Source organism: Athene cunicularia (genome assembly GCF_003259725.1).
Source record: "Athene cunicularia isolate RWA chromosome Z unlocalized genomic scaffold, athCun1 chrZ_part3, whole genome shotgun sequence".
NCBI lineage: Eukaryota > Metazoa > Chordata > Aves > Strigiformes > Strigidae > Athene > Athene cunicularia.
The window spans coordinates 6628850-6653456 of NW_020799144.1; the positions used below are offsets into that span (position 1 = coordinate 6628850).

Genomic DNA, 24607 nt, shown 5'->3' on the forward strand with positions numbered 1-24607 from the left:
TGGGAATGTGAAATACAGTACGAAGTGCTGAGTCTATTACAGGGCAGAGCTTGCTGCTAGTCTTAATGTCCATTGTAAGAAAAGGTTATTTTCTCAAAAGAACAGAAGCTGAGGCACAGAGAAAGTGCCAGGTACATGCCTGGCTAACAGCAGGACCAGGGCTACCACCCCATGTCTGGAGTCCTGGGTGATTCATCTTTTCTCTAACTAAATGCCCCTGCCTGTCACAGCAGGGAAGGCACAAGCTACTACCTTACTCTTGGCATGTCAAATGCTGTCAGGTAGCTCAGACCATGGGTATTTCTCCTCCTTGGATCATCCTGTCCCCACTTGGGAAATGTCCCTGGGAGCAGAGGTGACCCCACGCATGGTGGATTAATTCTCTGACAGCAACCTCCCTGCTTTCTGGATGCAACTCCCTGAGAAGACAAACTTCTCATGAAAGCTATTTTCACCTTGCTGTTAGGTGATACCAATGCTGGGTCACGGCCATGACTTCCTCTGCATGGATGAACTTACCAAGTTCTGGGACACAAAGTACAAGACAGAATCAAACATTCAGGAAATGACAGCTATGCCAGTCTCCAAAGTGTAAGAATATATGAGGAAATAGCCTGGTGAGGATGCATTTGCACTCAAATTTAGCTGTCTGCACACTATCGATCTCCAAAGGCTTTTCCTCCTCCTCCAGAGTACTTAACACCCCTTTCTTCTTCCCCAGGAGGGAAGATAGGACTGCAACTGCAAGGATAAAAAATAATTACCCCTTTTTTTCCCAGGATACCTGAAATGCTGATGGTTGCTGCGGCTTTTGCAGCTCCAAAAGTTTTGCTGTGTTTATTCGTGGCGAGGCAAGTGAACAAGCCAGGTCGGGTGACATATACCTGCAGTCTGGAGTCAACCACTCTGTCCTTGACGCTTTCCGTTATAGACCCTGCAGAAACCTGAGAGTGAAAAGCTCAGTGCAGTGATATTACCAACAAAGACAAACAAACAAACAAAGCAAGGAAAAACCTAAAAGACCCATCCCCAGATGTCTAGATTGGCAGAGAAATATGTAGCAAGCAGACAGAAGTGGCAGAACTAAAACTGCTGGTGCTATTTTGGCACTTTCATAGCGGCTGACTTCACAGACAAAAGCAAATGTCCAAGACCTCTCCTATTTCACACTTCAGCAATACTTTTGCAATTAATTTTCAGTTCCAGAGTGCTGTAGTCTCAGTTTTGCTCATGTAATTGACCTGGCTAATAACTCCAGGACCTTTTCTAGTAGATTGTCTATTCATGCCTTAACAAGGAAGGGCATGAGGTGTCTTTGTGGACCCTGACTACATTAAGGGAGAAAAGAAAATGGGTTGGAAGTCATTGATTCTGGATTAATATAAGCACTGCCAGACTTCAAAAGCAGTCGTGAGCAAAGCAAGCACTCAGACTCTGACACTTTGGCAGATAATCTGATAGATTTTCTTATCTCACACCTGGAAATATGGAAGGGGCTGCAAATGTGGTGATTATGGCCAGCCTTTTCCCAGGTCAGAAATTCCCAGGTAAATGAGCTTGGAGCCTGCTGATTCTGGCCAGCTGGACTTGATTTTATCCTCAAGTCTTTCCTGCTTATATGACATTAATTTCTACTTTGCAAAGGCAGTACGAAGGAGCAGCATTGCTCACTTTACCCTTCATACTGATGGGAAGCATCAAGTGCAATTCAAGTAAGATGTGGTTCCCCATGGTTCCCATTGGTGCTACCTGGCCCTAAGGGCAGTAAGAGTTGTCTCCCTGGATCCATCCAAGGAAAGCATTCTTTCTATGAATCTAATAGGGAGGTTAGAGAGATCAATCTGACCTCCCTGGAGGTTAGCAAAAACATGATTTCAATGGGATCTGTGTCTGTTCCCAAAGGTATTAACAGTGATAAATGAAAAAGCAAGCAGGGATGCATCAGTGTTGTATCACATCTTTAGTAAAGATCGGTTTCTCTCTGCAAAGAAAAAGCTGAGAGTAATATATTTGTTTTGTCTTGATGAAGCTCAACTTGGAGTTGTGGTGAGGGAACATGCATGGGAAGAAATCACTAAATAACCAGATCAACATAGTTATTCTAACTATTGCAATAGGGATGGGTAGTATGCGGTCACTGTGTAAATGCAGAGACCAGAAATCTTTTTTGGCCTTATGCTGTGAAGTCAGTTTTTAGGTGGATGGGAGATGAAGGGATGTTTTTCACAACTTCCTCTTTTGTTACAGTGCTGGTCAGATTTGCTTTTAGGTTTTTTTTCTTCCCAGAAACCACTCAGCACTAAGACACTGCTGGGACCTTCCTGGTAGAAAGAAGGAATTTCTTTACAGGCTGCCCTTCCCTCCCAGCATCCAACAGGGAAAGGCAGTTGCTCAGCCTGAGCAGCTTGTGTTGATCAGGTCCTGTCTCCCTGCTTACCCCTCAGGCATACCCCATCCTGTTATCTCCCCTCTCAGCAGTGTTGGACCACACCTGGTGAGCATGGAGAGCCAGGATTGACCCTCCAGGCTTGGGCCATGGGAGGGAAGGGGTGCTCAGGTAGCTGTGAGCAGTATGCACAGTCACATGCATGGTGGAAAATCACAGGTGAAAGTATCAGGTATCTGTGCCTAGACTTTCACACCAGCCAGCTGTTGTTTCCTCTACTGGAAACCTCAAGCCATTCCCTTGTGTTAATTGATTCCCTTCCCTTTTCAAATATGTTTCCTGAGATTTTGTTTCCAGCAGGTTCTTTTTCAGCCTTTAAAATGGCACCTCAGCTACCACCAAAGCAGAGACGTCTTCACATCTTATTACGGGGCTTACTTTGCGTTGCAGACAGTTTGAGGCCCATGATGCCTCATGGTGCATAGCAGGAGGAAGAGGAATTGTGTTTCTGTTTGGATATGCAAGCCAGCTGATGCTCAGAGGAGTTTCCATTCTCCTCTTCAAAGGCAGCTCAGTAACCTCAGCAGATTCCCACTCTTTAAACCTCAGGGCAATTACAGGTTGGTGTTCAGAGACCATAATGCCATAAGCATCTTGCATCTTCAAGTGACTCACTGTTGCTTACTCATGAGTCAGCCCTCAAATGCTCATGCTGCTGTCCACTTGCTTCCTGGCCCAACTTTCCCAAAGATGGTCTCTTGTTAAGGTCTCCTTGCCATATGTAAAATGAGGCACTCTGGAGCACCACCCTCCTGGTACTGGGCTTGGCATTGCAGACTGGAATTGGGCAGAACAGATCTGACCAGCCAGGCAGCTGCATTGTCACACAATGTCTTGCACACAGCTCTCTGTGGGACCAACACACTGGTGGGAGCTTGGCAGAGCAGGAGTCTGCACTCTGGAAATACTCTGCCCTTGCCAGAGACTTCAGACCCCCTGAAAGATTTCTTCCTCAATGGGGAAGAAACCTTGAATGGACACCCACAGTTGTCTCAAAATAATTATCACCAGAAACTACAGAGGACCCATGGGGCTCTTTAGAGGCTGATCTGATCCCTCTGCTGTTCTCCCTAGCAACCTGGGTGGAATACAGAATGTTAGCCCTAATCAAACTGGAGGACACAATAAGGTTTAGAGAAGATAAGGAAAGCAAGACAGCTTTCAGAGTAGCCTGGGCTCCTTAATAATGTTTCTTAATACATGGAAAGAAGGGATACAGACCAGGATGGGGATAGCTTCCTGAAGTAAGGCACCTGAACAAGAGGATTTATTGGCCCTGTTGGACAAGCAAGTCCACAGGAATGGCCATGGCCAGACAGTGGCCAGAAGGACTTGGGGCAGACAGGCAGAAAGAGTGGAAGCAAATTGCTAGCTTGTGTGCAACAGCTGCCCCAACAGCCTCCACAGCATCACACCCTGGGGCTCACATCCTTAATAAAGCTGTTTAAAGACCACAGAGAGTATAAAACATGTCCACCATAACCATATGAAGACTGGAGGAACCCATGGCAGACTCAGGCTGCAGAGGTGCTGTGACAGTAGTGCACTGCTCACTCCCAAGGAGGCAATATTGGGTGTCAAGCAGGTCTTCAGTTCAGCTGAAGGGAAGGCATTTCAATACCCTACACATGGACAAGAAAGTCAGATGAATTCAAAGCAGGCACCTATTTTAAATGGTCAGGATATTTAGACTACAGAACAATTTCCTGCAAGAAGATGTGGATTTGCATCTCTTGGTGCTGGCCACTGAAGAGAGTGTGACTTTCTTGAGGACATGCTTTTAGCCAGGAATAAATTAATTACATATGTCAGCATGTCACTTAGGTCAGTCTAGAAAATTTCAGATCTATTCATCTGCAAATATGCTGTGCATATTCTGTCCCACAGGTATTTTACCTCAAGACGGTTTGTTCTACCTAACTACCTCAGTTTGTATTATTTTGTCAAATAAGCAATTTTGCCATGTTATTGTTACCACATTAGGAGAAAGGAGAGGAAAGATGGCTGCAGAAATAAAACTCATTATAAAGTCCTAGAAACCCTGACTCAGGGGGAGGTTGAGAGCATCTAAAGCATCCTTCATGTTGGGCTTTCCAGACCCTTACAAATTAGCGCACGCAACACCCTGGAAAGGGGGAGAGTGTTTTGCAGAGGAGAAAACTGCAGCCGGGAGCCAAGTCAGGTTCAAGTTGATAGCACAGTGAGGCACTAAGCAAGGCAAGAATAGAAACCATGGGCACTGGCTCCCAGCCCCCCATTTTAATCCCTGGGCTGCACTTCCAGATGCAAACAGCCCACCGGGGCCAAAAGCATGAAAAAAGAAGCACTTACAGCTTTCCCATTTTCCAGCCAGGTGACAGTGGGGACTGGAAGGCCGGTCGCTGCACATCGTAATGTCACCACAGACCCGAAGGTAATATTTTGGGATTCAGGAGCCTTCAGGATTCTGGCAAAAACTGCAGGAGAAGAGAAAAGTGCTAGTTGAACAGCAATGAAAAACTGAGGCTGTACTGGCATGGGGATACTTCCTTTCCAGTAGGTCTTGAAAAAAGCCACAGACCCATGAATAAAAATGGAGTGTAGCATGGGCTTCCTGGTGAGTGATGGTCTTGGGGTAGGCATGAGGAAGTGAAAGAAAGTGTCCTGCTAAGGGTGACTTCATGCAAAACTTGTTCAAAACCATCAAGGAGACCACCAGCACTGTCACATACCATGAAGGTTAAGGGTCAGATAAACTCCTCAGTGTGATCATAGTGATTAGGACTTAACATGGAGAGCTGCAGACCCCAGCATTTTTCATGCCCAAACAACCTGCCCTAAGGGGAGAGACTCTAACCTCAGATTATGGGGGAATGGCTGGCAAAGACTTTAAGAGGATGAGATTCCAGGCAGAAAGTAGTTTTTGTAAAGTGACTTCTCTACTGCTCTTGCTTCTTTTGTGGTAATGTGGTTACTGGGTAGTTTGAAAGTAAGCAAGATAAGAGCCTCCCTGCCCCAAGTTTTTTTGGGTTTTTTTGGTTTGTTTTGGGGTTTTTTTTGGGTGAAAGAAGAACAGAGGAATTTGTGTTGAAAACTTATTTCAATCCAGGAACACAACTCTGATGGCCTTCACAAGCTGTATTTCAGCTGCTGTACTTGGATCACATAGAGGAAAGCAGAGAAGAGAGACATTTCCCTTGTGGAATATTTGAGTTTCGACCCAAAATTTTTAATGGAGATGCCTGAATGTCTGTGAAAAAGCAGGCTGAATAGCTTTGTGACATTTCTTACTCAAACTGCTCATACTACACTCACTATGTAGCTTCTGGGCTGCACAGCAATGACTAAAAGTCTCCATCAGAAATTTTAGTAAGCAGGAGAGTTTCTCTCGGAGTTCTCAGACAAGTCTGATATTTTCTTTGCCACTTTTGCTATCTTCATGGTTCTTCTTATTAACATGTCTAATCATGTCATGGTTGTCTGTGTCTCTGTTTGCCCAGTACACCCCTTAGCACTGGCAATGGTTGCTCCCAGATGGAGAGCTCCAATGCAAAGCAATTAGGAGACCAATGAAGATCCTTTAAGAAACTGACTCTCTGTCCCCACCATTTGGGATTGGAAGACTTCATCAGCAAAATTTCAGCTGGAATTTTAAAAGTGTATGCTTTCCATATAGCTTCTCCACCCAATCCTGGACTTGGAAGGGGCTGAGATTTTTGTTAAGAAAGAGCCTAAAACCAGCTTTTGCTCATGAATAGACAACACTAGGAGTACATTTCAGTATAGAAACTTTTTTGTCTTAGGATCACAGACATCCAATAGGCTCCTGGGCAGGGGGTTTTAAGAAGACTAAATTTAATGTCAGTGAAGTGAAAAGGGTGTGAGAATATGTATTATATTCAGCTTCTTAATTCCTCTATGATCTCCAAGCAGACGCTCACTACCGATGCTTTATGCCACTTTCTTAAAGTCAAAGCAGAGCAGCATCAGGGCTGCTGCAACACACTGTCCCTCAGCAAGGCTGCAGGTATGAAGCTCCACCACTAACAAGGAAAGCTTCAGTCAGTGGCCAGGGACTTTCCTGACAAATAATAAGCAAAATTAAACCTTTGCCTGAAGTTTCACTTCAGGCCATTAACACCAGATGGTTACAAATTCAGTCCCAAGTGCCCCAGGCCAAGCTCATAATTACTTTTATACTTCATTCGGAGAAATGCTAAACTTTTGGGTCTGTCCCCAGGCAGCAGTTACATGCACATGGCTCCTGCTGAAGCCAGCAGTTAGCTCCCAGAGCCGGAATATGGCCCCTGGTGCTTTTCTCATGCTGCTGTTGGTTTCTCAGTATGCTGCTGGGACTCTGCCTGCCTGACCACTCTGCTGTTCGGATCCTGCCCAGCTTAATTAATACTGAAGTGGTGAATTAACAGCACTATGTTAACTGGTGCCAGACACAGGTGCATATGCCCTCCTCTGTACCTGCTGCTCTCCCAAAATCTATGAGGCTCTTTCAGCCAGGAGAAAAAAAGGCATGCTTTGAAAGTGATCAAGTTGTACAGGAAGGGAGCAAAGCCACAGTGAACATGGCAGGGAGGCCAGAAAACTGCATCCCACTCCTTGTGGTTCTCCCACCAGCTCTGATCACAGCACTTGCTTTAGTAGCCCAGCATTCTGCTGATGCGAGCACTCATCTGCCAGCATAGGGAAGGCAAAGGGTCAGGCCATTCAAGCTTAAAACACCAAATATAGGGATAAAAATTCAGAAATAGCTGCTAAGCATTCACATGTTTCTTGTGGAAAGTGCCACAGGTGTATTATCTAGCACAGGGAGGGATGGCTAAATAAAAGTGGGTCTATATGGAAATAAGCTGATTTCCAAAGTGTTGAAGAATGGAAGCTCCTGCTACCTCAGTGCCACCATGTGTGTTTCCAGGACTTTGAAAATTGAAGTTACAGATTTAATACTTTAACATTTCAAGTACTTACTTTTGCATGTTTTTTAAAAGTATTTTAATTAAAGTTTATGTATTTAACTTAAGTATTTAGCTCTAGATACTGTGAACTAGATAACCTTGGAATTTTTTTTACTTTATTTAATTTTTAAGTGCAAAATTCCCTGGGATAAGGGCTGGACTCCTCAGGTCCTGACAGGCTTTGAAGCGCCACTGATTGGCACACCCAGGGACACATTTTCCAAAGGGATCTTCATTGTTTTGGGAAGCAGCATTAAAAAAAAAAACAGCATCAACAATTTCTTAGCCCCATCATCTACAGGTGGATGATCGACACACCGCTGTTGCCATTAGACTCAGGTGCTGTGAGAAAGCCAGGACAGGTTGTATGAGAGCAACCAGTGTCACCTTCCACCAGTGCAAAGTGGGGCAAGACTACCAGGATGAGCTTGAGGTCCATTCTGGCAACCACATCAGCAAGAAAATCTGTCCTGTAGTCAAACGGAGGAACCCAGCCCCCAAAACTATGACTTTTTTTTCCTTCACCACGTTACACAAAGAAAGAAAAGAGGCAAAGGTGAGGAAGAAATGGTGACTGATGGTGCCAACATAAGCTACTGTGGGGTAAAGGTGGGTGAAAGGCAGGAAGAGGAAAGGAAATGATAATAAAAGTTTGTAAAATCCACATTATTTGGTGGGCTTAGGACATTGTTTTGTTTTCATTTTGCCTCAGAGTAAAAATTCCCAACCATCGGGTGATATTTAACACCTCCATTACTTGCCTTTCTTTTCCAGATCCTCCCAAAAGTGGGTTTTGCCAGGACCTCTGTCTGTTTAGCTACATCACCAAAAGGTTAACAACTTTCACTTTGAGACCCCCAGGCTTTCAGCACAGGACATACCCAAAGGCATGCCAAAAAGCAGTTAGGGAAGGTGGGAGAAGAGGGCATTAATTATTTATTTATTTAAGTGGAAAATAAAACAGAGAAGCTGGAAATTAAATCCGGCCAGCTAAAAGCCAAGCCAGCACATTAAGTTTCACTCCCAAGCCCCCTAATAAATGTCCTTTCGTTTACAGCCCTGCTAAATGATGTGCTGTACACTGCAAGGCTTTCTAGGAGGTATCTGCACTGCAGCCAGCTGCTCTCATTTCTGAGAATTAGGTAACATCATCCAGTCCAAACAGTAGGGCTTTAATTCAGTCACAAAACTTTTATATTATAAAAAGATTAAATCAAGGTCCCAGTCAGCCCCCGGTTTGAACAACTAACTCTTTCCAGGTGACTTTGTTTTCCTGTCGCCTTTGACTGAGTTGTGTTTCATTTCCATGGTTTGGGGCCCAATCCTGCAGTCCTGGCAGATGCCTGCCCCCTGACCGGGTAAGGCCTGTTTTTTCGTTAAAGCAGGCTGGACTGGGCCAGCCATATCCAGGCAGCAGCCTGGGTGGCCTGGGGCCATGCTGCTGCTTTCGGGAAAGCACAAAGTGATGCCCAGAGTTCACGGGAAACCCTCGTGCACACAGCCCTGCTGCAGGAAGAGACCCCTTTTAGCCAGGGTTTCATAAGACTTAATGCTGGCTCTGACACACCAGGCTCAATCGAGCACTGGTTTTGAGGTGTGGGGTGTTTGGGGTTTTTTTTCCAGACCCTCTACTGGCTTTGGTGAACCTCAGCTTTCAGAGAACATGAGCAACATTTCTCAATGTACATGAATTAACCCAGACTGTCAACATCTGCACATATTCATGTCCAAGAGTTTGTTGCTGGTCCTGGCTTACTGTAAAGCATTCCTGATAGTCCAAACTGAGATAAGGCTATCAAGGTGTCAGCAACCACCTGGTGACAGTGGGTGCACATTTCCTTCTCACCACAGTCTGAGCCTGGACTAACATGTGAGCCAGACCTGGTGTATCCATACTGCCAGATCTGGTATCTCAACCTGCTCTAGTTTCCCTGATTGTTTTGCTTTTGTCATGAGAAATGGCCTTTTGGGTGACTACAGCCAGGTCTTACACTGAAAATTTTTTCTAGCTAAGCTGCAAAACACTGTGGTAAAGGCATCTCCTACATGTAAAAGGTGTTTTCCTCTGGCACAGCTGGCGCCATGTTGAGAATCAATGTGTCTACATTGCTGGGAGAATTGGTAAGGTATACATCACCTCGGAAACTTTCCTGATATTAATACCCTGCACTGCATACTATTCATATGTAAGCATTTAGGAGCTAAACTGCAAGCATTTTTTTGTTTGCATTTGCTGATGTTCCCATAGCACTTTTATACCTGAAGCATGACAGATTGAAATGACTCCTTCTCTACAGAAGAGTTCTCTGGGCTTGAACTTTGCTTACTAATCCGTAAAAAATCATTTATGCTTGCCACCTATATGCTCTGAAGAACCATAAACTTGTGCTAGTGTGTTTGCAGTCTTTTGCCAGTGAGAAGTCTGGTCATCTAAATTCTCATTCAGATTCATTCATCTCACATCCATTCATTCTTCCTGACAAGTCTAAACCAGGCAGTCAAGGAGAGGTAACAAACAGAGGGGCTACAATTTCCTTCCCACTGGTAAGAGATGAGGGGAGGTCTGATAAATACATTTATAAACATAAAAAGCCACAGCATTTGTGTTTTCTGACATTTCAAATTAATCCGTGTAAAATCCCAACAATTCTTGAAATACCAGGGCTGAGAAAAGGCCGCACATCGTGCTCATGGATCAGCGGTCACAGAGACAGCCGTGCCAAGCTGTGCGCAGCAGCTAATTGCATGCCAAGAGCCAGGGCTGAACAAGTGAGGCACAGTCTCTGCAGCTGACATGATGGGACTGAATCCCAGCTCGGAGAACAAACAAATTCTTCAGTAAGCATGGTCAGCAACTCCTCTCGCAGCAGCAGCGATGGGCTCTGCGCATGGCTCGCCACAGGCCTCTGTATGGGAACAACTCATGTTGTACCTTTCCACTGCTCAACGTGTGCTGCCACCTTCCCACCCACTTCTAAAACTGCTGGGTTAATATTTAAATCCTGAAATAACTGCAAGGTCAGTTTCGCTTTGATCTCTAAACTGCAATATATATCTTTTTACAAGCCTACCAAGTAATCACAAAGAGGAGCAAAATGCCACAGGCAAAGCTGATATGAGACACATTTATCTCTATCAAATTGCTTACCTATTTTTATTTAATCCTTGTCCAAATATGCTTATTGCTGGAGAATCACGTGTATACAGATTATCAAAAAAAAAAAAAAAAAAAAAAAAAGTACTAATGCAGTAGCAAACGCACATGACCACTGTATTATTTCTCAAGGAACAGCACTATTAGGTGTGGGCCCCAGAAGATCAAGCTGCAGAAGTGCTGTAATCAAGCAGTACTTCATGACTCACCTGTCCCTCACCAGTTGTCGTGGTAATCTGGGAGAACCCTCCAATGCTTTGAAATATCAGGGGTTTATAACTCAAAAATCTCAAAACTTCCAAGTACTTCTGGCTCCTGATACATGATTTGGGAGGTTTGGGGCTTGCAGTAGTTCTAACATGTCATGCAGCACAGGCCAGACAGCACAGCACTACGCAGGCACTCAACCTGGCTCCTGAGGCTGTGAGATGGACAGGAGGGACAATTCAAGATCTGTGTGGAAAGGTGATGGAGGAAACCACAACGTCTCCATCCTAAAGCATATGCCTTCATATTCTAAGCTCTGGTGTCTAATATCAAAGCAAGTTTTTCTTAGCAAGGCAATAACTTTTCAAGGTAACCTTATTCTAGGGTGAGCTCCAAGATTTATGGGTGGTAGGACAATTTGCATCAGCAGAAGGAGTCGTTAAATGCAACAGCCAGCACAGCAACTTCTCGGCTGTGAAAGACTTTGCATCGCATGTAGATGTCTCTGGAATCCTAAAAGCAGGCCCTGCAAATATGCAAAGCTATAATAACCAGGAGTAAAATGTAAATAGATAGCTTATATCCTGTGTAACTATATAAAACCTGTTCTGTACAAGTGTTCATTTCTATATACAGAGCAAACACCAGATTCAAGGACAAGCGAGGATAACGTGTTCGAATTACTTCCCAAGGAAATGAATAAGGGGATTCTTTTCATGTCAGTACCAGTCTTACATATGTGTTTGGTTTCTTTGAAGAAAAGACCCTTCTAAACCTCCCCAGGCTTTCCTACAGTACAGAGACACACCGTGCACCATTCAACTCTGCCATTACCCATCACTGCATGTGAAACTGGAAAAGAAGTTCCTAGTCTCTTGAGGCAAAGAGCAATACTTGTTCATTCCAGTTGTGTTCGACAACCAGAGGGAAAGAGATCAGTACACATGGACAGACTGGCAGCCTTGGTGGTGGTTGTGAGGGGCCATGGACAGTCCATCACAACCACTGGCAAGGCTGCCAGTCTGCCTGTGCGTACTGAAACATTCACAGCTGCACACAAGTCTCCCCCTCTTCTACTCTCAGGAATGGAGCAAGCAATTATGGGAATCGATGGGATATCCAAAACTGATATAAGCCCTGCAGCATCCTGACATCTGGTCTCCACCAATGGGTAACAACATGCCATAAATTTAATTACATGCCATGTGAAAAGTACTTCCTTTCATCTATTTTAAAGTGCTGCCAGCAGTAGCTGCTAGGATGTTTCTTGTTTTGGGGTGACAGCAAGTTCCTCGCTCACCTTATCCACCATGCATGCTTGATTTTCAATGCTGAAAACTGCTAGTCTCTCCAACACAGTGATCCAGCTTTGTTCCCTATTCTTAACTCCTAGTTTGAGATGCCCTTTTTGTGAAGGGCTGTCTGAGGCTGCATTCAGAGATGTGAGATTCCTATGCAGAAGCAGCACAAAAGCAGACACCTTCTGTTCCATAATATAGGCGCACACCCCCTAGAAATACTGTGTGATACTAGAGCTGGCATTAGTGCTAGAAGTAAAATCTAGAGTTGTACAGTTTGGAAGAGCCAGTTACAGTGGAAAATAAGAGCAGGGCTTTCACCTCCTGAGTCTACCTGAATGAGCAATATGAAAGAGGTCCTTGGAAGACAGAAGGCATTAGCCTCAGGAAAATGGTACTGGTTGACCAACAACTTACCAAAACTGGATTTTTAAATAGATTCTATAAAATTTCCAGGTTGCCTTCAAAACCTTCCTTTCTGTACCTTCAGGTGCAGCTCTATCTTGGTTTCTCAGTATGAAAAGGCAATCACTTCAGGATAGCTGTCTCAGTTTGCTCTGGCTCCCTTTATCTGATAGCTATGGATATTCTCTACCCTCAACAATTTGTTATTGTGCAGGAAGCACATGCTTCCTAGCTACCCAACACAGTTTACAAGCCAGAGGGATTTTGTCCGCAATATCTTTTTTCTTAAAACTGCAATTCATGCAATGATGTGAGAAATTAATATATTTTTTTAAGTGCCTAAGGTTTTTGAGAAAGGAAATAGCAGGCTCCAATACCCAAGAAGAATTGTTCATATATGTCCTGTCAAAAATCCCATGCCAGCTCCTTGGTGCAGAAGGCCACTGCGAAACAATTACTTGAAGGTAGCGTTTACCTCATGTCTGTGTCACAGCAGAGCAAGCCTCATGAATAAATTGAAGAGATCACACTTGTTTGTTCATTTGCTGAAGGTCTGGGACTGTTTTCTTTCTCCTGTGGCTTGCCCTGCTACCCTGTAATTAGGGCTATGGTCATATCTGAGGCATCTGAGAATCTTGGGATAGCTATGGTGAATGCAGAAGGTAGGAGGAGATTTAATGAGATATTCTGGGCTTTCAGTTACACCCATGCCACCCCGCTGAGGCCAGTCAATTACTTTGGTGTAATTACAGGCAAGCTCTGTACTATTTTCCTTCCCTGTAATGCTTCTTCCCCCCAAACCAATTGCAATTTTTAACAGCAAACTGCAGTATTCACCATTTACTGCCACAGGACAGTGCCTGCAAGTACATACAATATCACTGTGGACAGAGACGGTAATCCTTTCCCAGGGTTTCTGCCTCTGCTCATGGGAGAGCCACTCTTCCTCAGTGTCAGTATCAGGATTTCCCCGAGGAAATGTTGCCCAGCACTTAAATGCAAAGCTGCACACTTCCTTGTCAGTCTACTATTTTGCAATCCATCTCACCCAAAACATCCTACCTCAGAAGACGGCACAGATAAAAATTCAGATTTCATGTTGATAGCTGATCTATGGGCAAGGCAGCAAGAATCAGGCTAACAGTGCTGACTGGCTGCCTTGGTGGTCTCTTGGTATCTCCCTTTTCTATTCTGTCTACACCAAGTACAGACATGTTTATGTGAAACTGTAGAAAACTTTCTGGATGGTACAACTGAAGTCAGTTTTCATTTGAAATAGGGTGCATCTCTGGAATATGGTCCATGCAAACGGATAGATTAACTGGACTAAATAAATAATTTAATTCTTGTTAATTGAATTATAGTGTAACTTTATTGTCTTTTGATTTATCTGTAATGCAGATTTGTCCCAAAACTACATAAGAGGTCCACAAAACAGCTGAAGGAAGCAAGTGCTTTACACTTTGTGGGCAGTCTGTTAACTAAATAGCCAAGGCACTGCTTTCTAGATTTCTATTGTCATCTGGTCTGCTGTCTTCTCACTGCCTCCAAGAATTTGACAAAACAATTAAAAAAAAAAAAAAAAGAAAAAAAAATCAAAAATTTAGACTGAGTCTACCCATGTCTTGGCAGATCCTTCCTCTGATGGGATGATTCTCCAAGGAAAACCTTCCTATTTTAAGGCTAAGGCAGTTCTCACTAGTGTCTTATAGGAGAACATTTTTGTGGCCTGTGGCAGGGTATTATTGTAGTAGCTAGTAATAAGCAATAAACTGTGGGCAGGAAAGGACTTCTATCTACCAGGGTTGGAACGCAAAAATAAACATCATCTATGTCAGCAGAGCGTGAGGAGCATTGCTTCTACCCTTGTTTCTATTTGTCTGCTTTGTGTGCTGTCACATAGTAGCACAGGAGGAAGTGGAGCAGCCACACTTGGACAGAGACATGAATAAAACTGCCTGGGTAAAGAAAGGATCATTAGCTCTCAACCAATGCCCCATTCAGCCAGTTTGAAACTGTAGAGAGGATTAATCCAAAAATTTAATTAAATCCATGGAGAATCCAGTTAGTTTCTTGATGAGCACACTGGATCTTCTGGCACTTGTCCTAGATAATTCGTTTGTTTGTTTCCTGAAAGATTTATGATTATTAATTTCCAGCCATGCCTTTGTACAGTGATGACATCAAAACTAAACCTTATCGCACAGTATAATCCAAAAGTCCCAAATTCCACAACTCTCTGATGCCACAGGCCGGAGGTCAAGCTCAACTTCATATAAATCACAAGATGGAGGCTCATCTAACTCATTACACAACCAACAGGACCGTCTGTGTACTCTTTTCCTTTCACATTACAGTCCATGTATTTATGGCTTTTTTTCCTTCTTGTTCAATATTAAAAATGCATCACTGGGCAAAGTGGGAACATCAGAGGTTCCACTGGCTGGGTGCAACACCTAGAAATGCAAAACAGGAAGATTGTTCTTCATCCTCAGGGAAAGAAAAACCTTTTTTTTCAAGATTTCTGCACACAGAGTCCCATTATGCAAAGATAAAAAGCACAGTAGACAGTTCAGACTGTCTTCTTACAGCAGAGAACTTCCATGCACATGTTTCTGTTGGAATGGAAAGACACCTCTCAAAAGAACATTCTTCCTTCAGTTGTGTTAGCACCTAATTCACCACAACCCTTTGTACATTTAAATGGCAGTAACTCCATTCATTTCCAGAAAAATGCTCTTGCCATAGCTGGAGCTAAAATTTAGGCTGATAAAAAGCAGATGGTTTATAGCTTTATGCCTTATCTATAAACAGCTGCTACTTTTAAACTGTAAGTAATTCATGGACAATTTTCCAGTCTCTTGTAACTTTTTTGTTTTGAAAAATGAAGAACATATAGGACATGAACCCATTCTACCAATTCATAAAGTGGCACTTTTGTTCCCCCAAGGAGAGAAGGAAACATTCTCCAAAAGCAAAAAAGCTCTGCCAGAACAGAGAGCCCAGGTCAGGCAATTAAGCCTGTAAATCATTGCAAAACATGTTGGTTTACTGCTGGTTTGCAATAGATGCTTCTTATTTGATGCAGAAATTACATATACTTTGAATATTGGTTATAAGCACCACATCTGGAAAAGATAGCAAGAGATTAAAGCAAAGCCATCCAGTAGAATTTATTTCATGCATTTAAAAAAAAACACCTACCAGGCAGTTTCTCTCTGTGTCTGAGTGACAAGCATGCTCATAACAAGAATATTCCCATACCTCTTACCAGACAAGAGCCTGTGGCTTTTAAATTTATTCTTTCAACGTCATACAATTTATACATAATAGGTATAGAGTATATAATTGTTATACATGTCAAGCCATAGGGACCACAGAGGGTGTACAGTTTTAGGCAGCAGGCCCAGAAACTGAACTGGATGAGCTCTTGCATAGCTTTTGCTGAACTGGTCCTATTAATGGACTGGATCAATGTCACTGTAAATAGCAATGAAAACTGAAATTCCTCCTGTTCTACAGTCCATGTTGCATAAACAGCTGTCTAATGCATGAAGGAAAAAACATATCAGTGTCTCGCTGATGCTGCCTATCATGCAAACCCTACAGATTTCAAATGCTCAGACAAGGGTCAAGAAATGCATTCTTGGCACAGCCTAAAAGTCTATGCCCTGTCCTCAGTTTTCAATTACATCAGTGGGAATTTCTGCATTTGAGGGCAACTCTCAACATTACTGTAGGCAATAGCTGCTCTCCTGTTTATTTCCAAAGAAGTGATCTTCAGGCAAAACTGAATGGGACATCTTAGCCATCCCAAGCAACACCTCGTCAATAAACTTCAGCCTTCAGACATCTGTGTGAACAGGTACGCAAAAGAAATTCTTCTATTCTACCATAGTCTTGGATCCTGGATTCATCCAGGAATCTTTCAGCCACAGATTCACTTTCAACATCTGTACAGCAATCAACAGCAAATTTGTATAAATCCTTTGGCAACGTACGGCTTCTGAGTGCTCTTCTCACCTAGGGTTAGCAGAAGTGTTCATTATCAAAACTGATAATGTATTGACTAAATAGCTACTTAGCAAAATGCTTAAGATGATAGAAAATTAATACAAAACTGCAGATCAGAAATGTTCCCTCCAGGAAATTAAAAACACATTTCTTGCATAATACTGTTCCTTTATATCAGTGCAGATGTTACCTCCTGTAGCTATCTCTGGATACACGTGTAACAAGAAGTCATCTTCACACCATAATTTTAACAGAACCAGCAAACGTCGTTGCAGGTTTGTTTTGCTTTGCAGAGCTGTGTGGAGAAGGCTTGTTTCTGTCTGTTGTACTTATGCCTCATGCCAGTACTTCTGCTAGTCCTTTTTTTTTGCGTAAGATGCACAGGCTGTAACTAATTGGACAAAGGAACTGAACAGGGAGAAAGATGAGTCAATAAACCCATGCAGCTTCTGCACATCTGGAAACCACTGCTTTGGTGCAGGATCACTTCATAGTGACTCCAGCACGTGTTGGGAAAAACCAACACTGCTCCTCCAAGGTGTCCCCTCAGACCTAAACAAGAAGTGTGTGTCATTTTATTGCTAAGGGACACACCAAGATCATAAAAATTGTGTGCAATCCTCCTTCAGTAGGAGGACTGCCTACCATGCATAGTGGCTCACTTGGGTCTCTCCTTGGCCAATAGTTGCCTCTTCTGTCCCTTCCCTGTTCCCCAGCTCTGTGCCTGCTCCCTGGTGTCAAATCAAGGGGATGCCCCATGCTTTGTTTCTCCTCCTAACACTCTCCAGGCAACCCAGGCAGCCTTTCAGTGAAGGGTGCTGTCCGTGGGCTCAGCATCATTCCTGAAGAAGATCCTGGCTCTTCCCATGGACCCAGTAGCCAGGGCCATTATGATTGTGTTTCAACCCCTAATGGATTATGTCTTTTAAGAAGAGAATCGGTTTCACCATCATGTGTCCAAATTCATGTGGGTTTCCCCAAACTTGGGGAGAAACACAGTCCAAAAAGACAGGCTTTTACAACCCCTTTAATTAAAATTCTAACCCTATTCTGGACACTAAAGCTCATTAACTGATTAGAGTTCACTCGTTCATCACCTGAATTCTGGTGCCTGAAACATGCCCCCAGGAAAGGAAGCAATCTGCCCTAGCTAGGGATCAGTCTGTGCATGGGGCAGCACCCTTGTCTCCTTTCCACCATTCACTGATGAAAATCAGGAACAACTGGAAAATCAGTTCCACTAAGTAAGGCCTCCATTGCTGTCTTTTTCTTGACAAGAACTGCACCTGAATATTAATTTTAAATTGTTGCTCAAATTATTTCAATTTTGCTTTAAAAATAATAAAGCTTTATAAATATTAAAGCTATGATTTAAAAGTAATAAAAGGAGTTTGATATTATAAATGTTGAGGGAAGCCAACAATGAACAGAGAAAAAATATTTGGAAAATCAAAATAGCAGCTTTTTTCAAACTGTTTTACCCTGAAACCAGACTAGAAGTAGGTCTGTAAGGCAACTCAGTGATGTAAATGCTTGGGCCAACATTCTCATCAGTTTAAATTAGTGGATCCAGCATATATAATTTTATATATTCGAGAGTTGCTGTAGTTTCTGGGCCCAGCTTCAGCAAGTCATTTAAGTATGTGCCTGATCTTACATGCATTAAGGAGCCTGACCACATGCAGGAGGGAGAGGGTCAATCTGTCAAGTTAGACAATGCTGCACTTTGAACAATGCCTGAAACTAATTACAAGACTAATGCTGAACCCATTAAAATGGAAGCTCACAACAGAAAATTAGAAATCTCTTTCAGAAATCAGGACCTGCCTGATCTAGATTTGGCTAGATTTTTGAATGGGAATTTGCTTTGGGATTAAATATTCATAGTTAACCAGCTATGCTTAGATATTTTATTTTAATATTAAGCCACACTATGCAGTGCTGTAACTCCAGTCAATAGTTACACCAAGATTTAAGAAAAAATATTGTGGTGTTATTACAGAGAAGCAATAAACAACATATTGTCATAAGTTTTCTGAACAAAGCAAATGCTCTGAGAAAAACTGGCAAGAGTATGATTTGACTGCATTGAGTAATTTTAGATTATTATTTGCTTGGAGTTATTTTAAAATGCTGATACTAAGGGGGTAGAAGAGGTAGGAGGGATGGGTTACTAAAAATAATGATCAAAGAAGTGTGTGAGGGGGATGTATGTGTGTGCACATACCTGCGTGCATACACAGGTATGTGCATATGTATGTATGCTAAATATCTGATCTGTGAGAATTAATATCACATACTGAGAGGGGAAGGGATCTATATACAGCATAAGTTGCAGTCAGGATTATTACCAAAAAAATAAACCAAACATGCATCAGTCTAGTTTGGGTGGCAGCCTGAAATGAGATATGTTATATGGGTGCTCTACCAGAGAAACCAAGGCAAGCCTGGAGAACAGCATTGCTTTGTTTCACCCTACACATGAATGGAACATGAGTGGATAGTTTGTGTGGGAGGACTGAGCTCCCATTGATTAATTAAGAACTAATTTTTCTCGTTTTAAAAAAAAGAGTGCACACAGGCTCTCCTTTGCAAGTAGAGTATTTGTGGATTAATTTGCCATTCCCTGAATTAACAGGCAGCTGCATAATTCTGGAGACAGGGACTAAACAAGATACCAACCTTAACAGCCTGGATTTTGGTGCAATTCCAGTCCACTTTTAGATTCCCTAATTGGCTCTGGTAGATTCAGAGTAATAAAATCCCAGTGCCTGAGGCCCTTCAGCATGGAAGGGGGGATTGTATGCATGGCACCGAGTATTTGCCATTCATAATTAATTCTTGACAAGCCTCTGGCCACTGTCTCAATGATAGGGCCAAACCAAAACCCAGGACCCAAGATGTTCACAGCCAGATCCAAGTGTCTTCAGTTTGCCCCATCTCTTTCAGTTTGGGAAAAGTACAGCTTTGAATCTAGATTAGAAATAGCTGCCTTCCTGTTTTAAAACTATTTAAGGAATTCCTGTCATATTTGAAGTCTGTACATGTAAATAAAAAAATAAATTGAAAAAAAAGGAGGAAAATTAGTGCAGTTTTTAGGGAAACAGTAGATCTACAGTATCTTGTAGTTGGATCTAATATACCTGATCCTGCTCCCGGAAGAAAGTCAATGGCACTCTTAGAAACATGATTGCACCCTAAGTAGCCTCTGTTCATCCCAGGCCAAATGTAACCTACGACAATTTTTTGAAACTTACTAGGCAAATGGAGATCCTTCTCCACTTTCTACAGTACACTTATTCTGAATAAAAAATAAAAAGTTGTTCATCTACTGAGTTAGTCATTCCTCCTCCCACTTCACAAAACCTAGCATAACCCAACTTGTCTTACACGATCCAGGAACATTGAATGCCTCATTGCCTACATTTGGGTTCCCTTGCAGTCCACTGGTCTCAGCACTCTGAAAAAGTTTATCATCTATACCATAAAGCAAACACCTTCTGTAAATAACAGACAGACACTGAGCACCTAAAGACCAGAAACTGAAAAATCAATCTGATGTTCTGAACAGAAATTTTTCAAATCCTCAGAGAGAAAAGCTCTGTTTACCTGAAGAATCAACCAATTCAGATGGAAAATCAGAGGAAAGGAAGAGGGACATACACTTAATGCTGCAAAATGCTTGACTGTTTGCAGATGCAGCTCTCTCATCAGGCTCTTTGCAGCGAGTTTCCAGGGCTATCAGCTTTCTACTTGTCCGTCTCCAGAAGCCATAGTGTATAATCCACAGGTCTGGTGTGACTTTTCAAGTAAGAAACAAGTTGGCATCTTGGAAACCATCAGTCAGAAAGAAAAACATATTTAGGAATGGTTACTCAGACAAATTTCCACCAAATCTGCAGCAACTCTGGACAAGGACAGATAGCTCCTTTCACCATCAACCAGCAATGAGAGCAGGTGTGGACAAACTTCCTCTGTTTCTCACTTTGCTTTCTTTTTCCTTCCTTTTCTTCTGCCTTTTGGATCCCCTCCTAGGATGTTTTTGTCAACATCAGTCTGACACTGCAGGTTAGTTCAAGTTAACTGGATATGTGTGAGGAGCTAGCACACAGAGCTTGAGCCCGGTGCAAGGGTTACTCACCTTCCACTACCACCATTGCAGGTTTCGAATAGGCTGTGCCCAGGCTGTTCTTGGCCACGCATCGATACTGTCCTGCATCTTCTCTCTGAACATTGTGGATCCTTAAATTCCCTGAATCGAGAACAGCAATGCGAGCATTCTCCTGCCGGAGGAAGGAGCAACCAAGGTGAGGGCTCTACATGCAGGCTGCACACCAGGAGCACCAAACAGCTGCTAGCAAAGACTGGGCTTACACACATGAAAATTATTTGTGTTGTACTACACTGAAGGATTTAAGGCCAGCTCTTCCTGCTCAGCGTTGCCATGACACACTCACCTATCCCTCTTTTTGCAGATCACTGAATTATAGTTTTTAAAGAGCCCTGAATCTTATGTAAGCATCTCAGAAGCTCTCATTTATAAGAACACTCACAAGTGCATTCAGCAGCATTTGGCCATTCTTAGTAGTAATAAATATATATAATATAATATATAGATCCACAGAGAATGTTTGGTTTATAAAAAGAATTATTGCAGATGCAGATATTTACAAGATGAGCCCTGTATTTTCCAAATGCTTATTTCCGAGTAACTAGAATTTAAAACTGCTGTAATTGATGCTAATATTTTAATACAGTACCTTTAGCAAATAGCTAGCATTACTTACATTTCATTCTCTACTCACCTTTACAACTGTTTCTCCTTTGATCCATGAAACAGAAGGTTTTGGATTCCCCAATGTAGTGCATGGAAGAACAGCCTTTAACCCTTCTATTATTTCCACATTTATAGGCGGTCGGGTTATTTTGGGTCCTAAAATTTGAAAAGTCAGAAATTAAAGCTGAACTGAAGCTATGAGATACTGGAATAGGACAAGTTCAGAAATGACAGCAAAATCTCTAATGTTTTTTCTATACATTGCTGAAAGATAGAGAGGTCTTAGTAGGTCATGAGCTGCCTCTGAAAGAAAAAAACTTTCTTAAGCACAGCATTCAGAGTTTCAGTTTAGGGGTGCAAAAGCAGCTAACTTGCATGGGTTATTTGTTTTCAGGAGTGGAGTTTGACAGCCATTTGAAATAGGGCCTGGGCTAGAATCCAAATCCAGATAAGAATATTTCCAATATTGAAGAATGTTTGCATTCCAGGTTTTGACATTCTTCACTGCATAAACAGTGTCTTGTGTGAAAGCTCAGATCTGGAGTGAATTGGTTTTGAAATAGTTTTAACCCAGTCTTGTCTCTAGCTCAAAAATAAGGGCATGTAAACTCAATTAATGTGCCTAATTGAAGGATTTATAACGTGTTAGTAAAAAGGACGAAAACATTCTTAAAGAAACAAACATTCAAACTCCCTTGAAGTTAATACGGGACAAATTTAAATTCATTTTACCCAAAGTAAAACATGGCTTAGCTTACTCTGAGCTGGGAGTAAAAAAAAAGATCATCTCTGTCTTGGGAGACCTGAAGTTTTGCCTCCCCTGTGTGATACTGAACCAGCAGGAAAATGACCTTCAGAGACCATCACTTCATGGCCCCGACTTGCAGGTGACTGGGCTGCTGGAGATCCCCAGAATTACCAGACATGGAGGGTCATGCTCATTAGACCAAATAAATCCTTTCCTACAAACAGATGCTTTAGTCAGAACGTATCTCAGAGGTCCTTTTAAGTGTTTGTGTAAATAACTGCAGCCAGGATTCAAAGAGTTCAGCTTCACCAAGCTCAGGACAGGTATAGCCCTTTGCAAGGACCAGTCCTCTGCCTTCCACATGAGATGATGAGATTTAGGCTGCGGTGCTCCAGACCTTTCAAGACTGCTATTAAGAACATCTGAACAGCATTTACTTGCTTTTGCCATCCTCAGGCATAAATCTGATTAGTGAAATCTTATGTTTAAAATTCACAAGGGATTTATGCATTATTGCTATGGCAGTCTAATCTATCAAATTTTGTTGCTTTTACAAAGTTTTGTAAAAAGGGCATTCTTCAAAGCATCATTTTTTATCCTCGGCTATGCAAACAGTTCCTCTGATCCTAGCACAAGTGCATGTTATTCAAAGTGAGTAAGTACAACTGGGTTTAGTTAAGATATGATACAATATGCCATGTCTCTGCCTCAAGGGACTGCACCCAGCCCCATAGGAACATGGGTCTGCGCTTAACATGGACACCCAGGGGCCATACCTGGGTGTCTGCTCAGTCTCTCGAATACATGCTCACATAGTGTCAGGAATAAATTACATTTCCACTTACGCATTTTCACTTGGAGAGCCCCACAACTCTGTGCAGCTGCTCCAATCCCATTATCCGCAGTGCAGCAGTACACTCCATCATCACTGTCCTCCACGCTCAAAATGGTCAGGAGTTGCCCGTTCCTCTGTATGCTGTACCGGGTGTCAAACAGCCTGCAGGGCACAGCACAGATTGTCAGAGGTCGGGGAACAGCCAGGGACAGAGAGAGAGAATTGCATTTGTATCTGCAGACTGCTGACAGCACTACAAATGGCAATATATTTTACTTTTTATTTTCAACCTGAAAACAGAAAAAAAGGCTCTGGAAGCATTGAGTTAGGCCTTAAGATTCGATTTATTCCTCACTAGACCATGCAGTTCTTGACTGCCACCAGCATAGTGGCAATTCTTCCTCCAATAAGGTATTGGTATAGTAGCTAGATACCCTGGCTGGGTTTCTGTCTGGCCAAGGACAGGCAAGAGCACAAGTAATCTTACCCAGCTGGTTTAGGTATAATCACTCAGTGCAAGGGAAGGACGGCCTATATGGTACCTGGAATTGGCTGAATTTTTTAAAATAAACTTTCTTTAGGTTAAAAAAAAATATTTTTTTTTCACTAACCAAATAATGTTATGGAAAGATTTTAACTGGTGTGAACAAAAAATGCAAACTAAAACCCGAGTATTGTTGTGTCTGCATCAAGGAATGATTTTGTCTCTATTTTTGGAAAAAGTAAAAAACCCCACACAAACAAGCAAATAAATGTGCTGAAGAAAAGAAGCCATCTAAAGATTAGAGGATGAATGGAGAGCTGTAGTTTAATGACAGCAGGTTTTAACCTGGAGACTCCAGAGAAGTCAAGAAAAGCCCTAAAGTTGGAGCAACAAAGGTACAGGATATTGTAATAAGTTTGTGGAGCAAAGACGAATTTATATGTCAGCATGGGGTGTGCACATGTACATGTGTGCACATGTGTGAGAGCAAGGAAGAGATAGAAAGAAAGGTAGTGAGAAAGTAGAGGACTGATCTCTTATTTTCATTGAAAAACTGTAAAAGTATAGTATCATTTCAGTGGAACAAGATTTGCATAACATTTCATAAACTACTCCATGTTTGATTTTCACACCTTCGTTTATGCTTTTTGGAAACACTTTCATGAAATTGGCCTTTGATTCTGAAGAACAGTAGCAAAAGGGATCTGACCTGAGGATTGTCTCCCAAGCTACCACAAATACCTGATGCCTAAGTATGTACTGTTTTGTCCTTTAATGTTAAAAATCATACAGCAGTCACCAAGTAATCTCAGTGTGGCACATGGTATTACAGGCACATATTTCCTTTCAACAGCCTTTCACTTTTAAGTCTTGCACTTGCCTCCTCTTTTCACCCTGGGAAGTACAATGAACTCATCCATCGTGTAAAAGACATACAAGTCCATTCCCTTCTTTCCCTGAGGAAGGCTTACCCCAGGCAGCCTTGTCCTCAGAGATGGGACAGGTAACCATTTCATTAGGCACAGGGCACCTGCCAGTCTACTTGCACGAGTTTTGACACCAAAAGGAAAGATGCTTCCAGAAGACTAATGCTGACCAGAGCATCTGTCCTGGGGCTATTCCCATAGACACTGAATGTTTACATACTGTTTTGTTTTGAAGGTTAGTTTAGCTGTCTATTCAGAGTCCTGAGACCTTGTAAAGAGCAGAAAGATTTGTAAATAAAATACTTGATATTTATTACTTCTGATAACTAGACCCTTTGAAGTTTGATACATACACCCACAAGTA

At 42.4% G+C, this 24607-nt stretch overlaps 1 protein-coding gene across 2 annotated transcripts in view; it reads right to left on the reverse strand.

Moving 5' to 3' along the window:
• MUSK (muscle associated receptor tyrosine kinase) overlaps nt 1–24607 on the reverse strand; it is a 52718-nt gene that overhangs the window by 22892 nt on the left and 5219 nt on the right. For both annotated transcript variants that reach the window (XM_026866614.1, XM_026866613.1), the window contains exons 3-7: nt 22844–22995; nt 21279–21406; nt 20615–20756; nt 4778–4902; nt 785–944 (exon numbers count right to left, since the gene is read on the reverse strand). In XM_026866614.1, coding sequence (XP_026722415.1) covers nt 785–944; nt 4778–4902; nt 20615–20756; nt 21279–21406; nt 22844–22995 — 707 coding nt within the window. The remainder of the gene's footprint in view (nt 1–784; nt 945–4777; nt 4903–20614; nt 20757–21278; nt 21407–22843; nt 22996–24607) is intronic.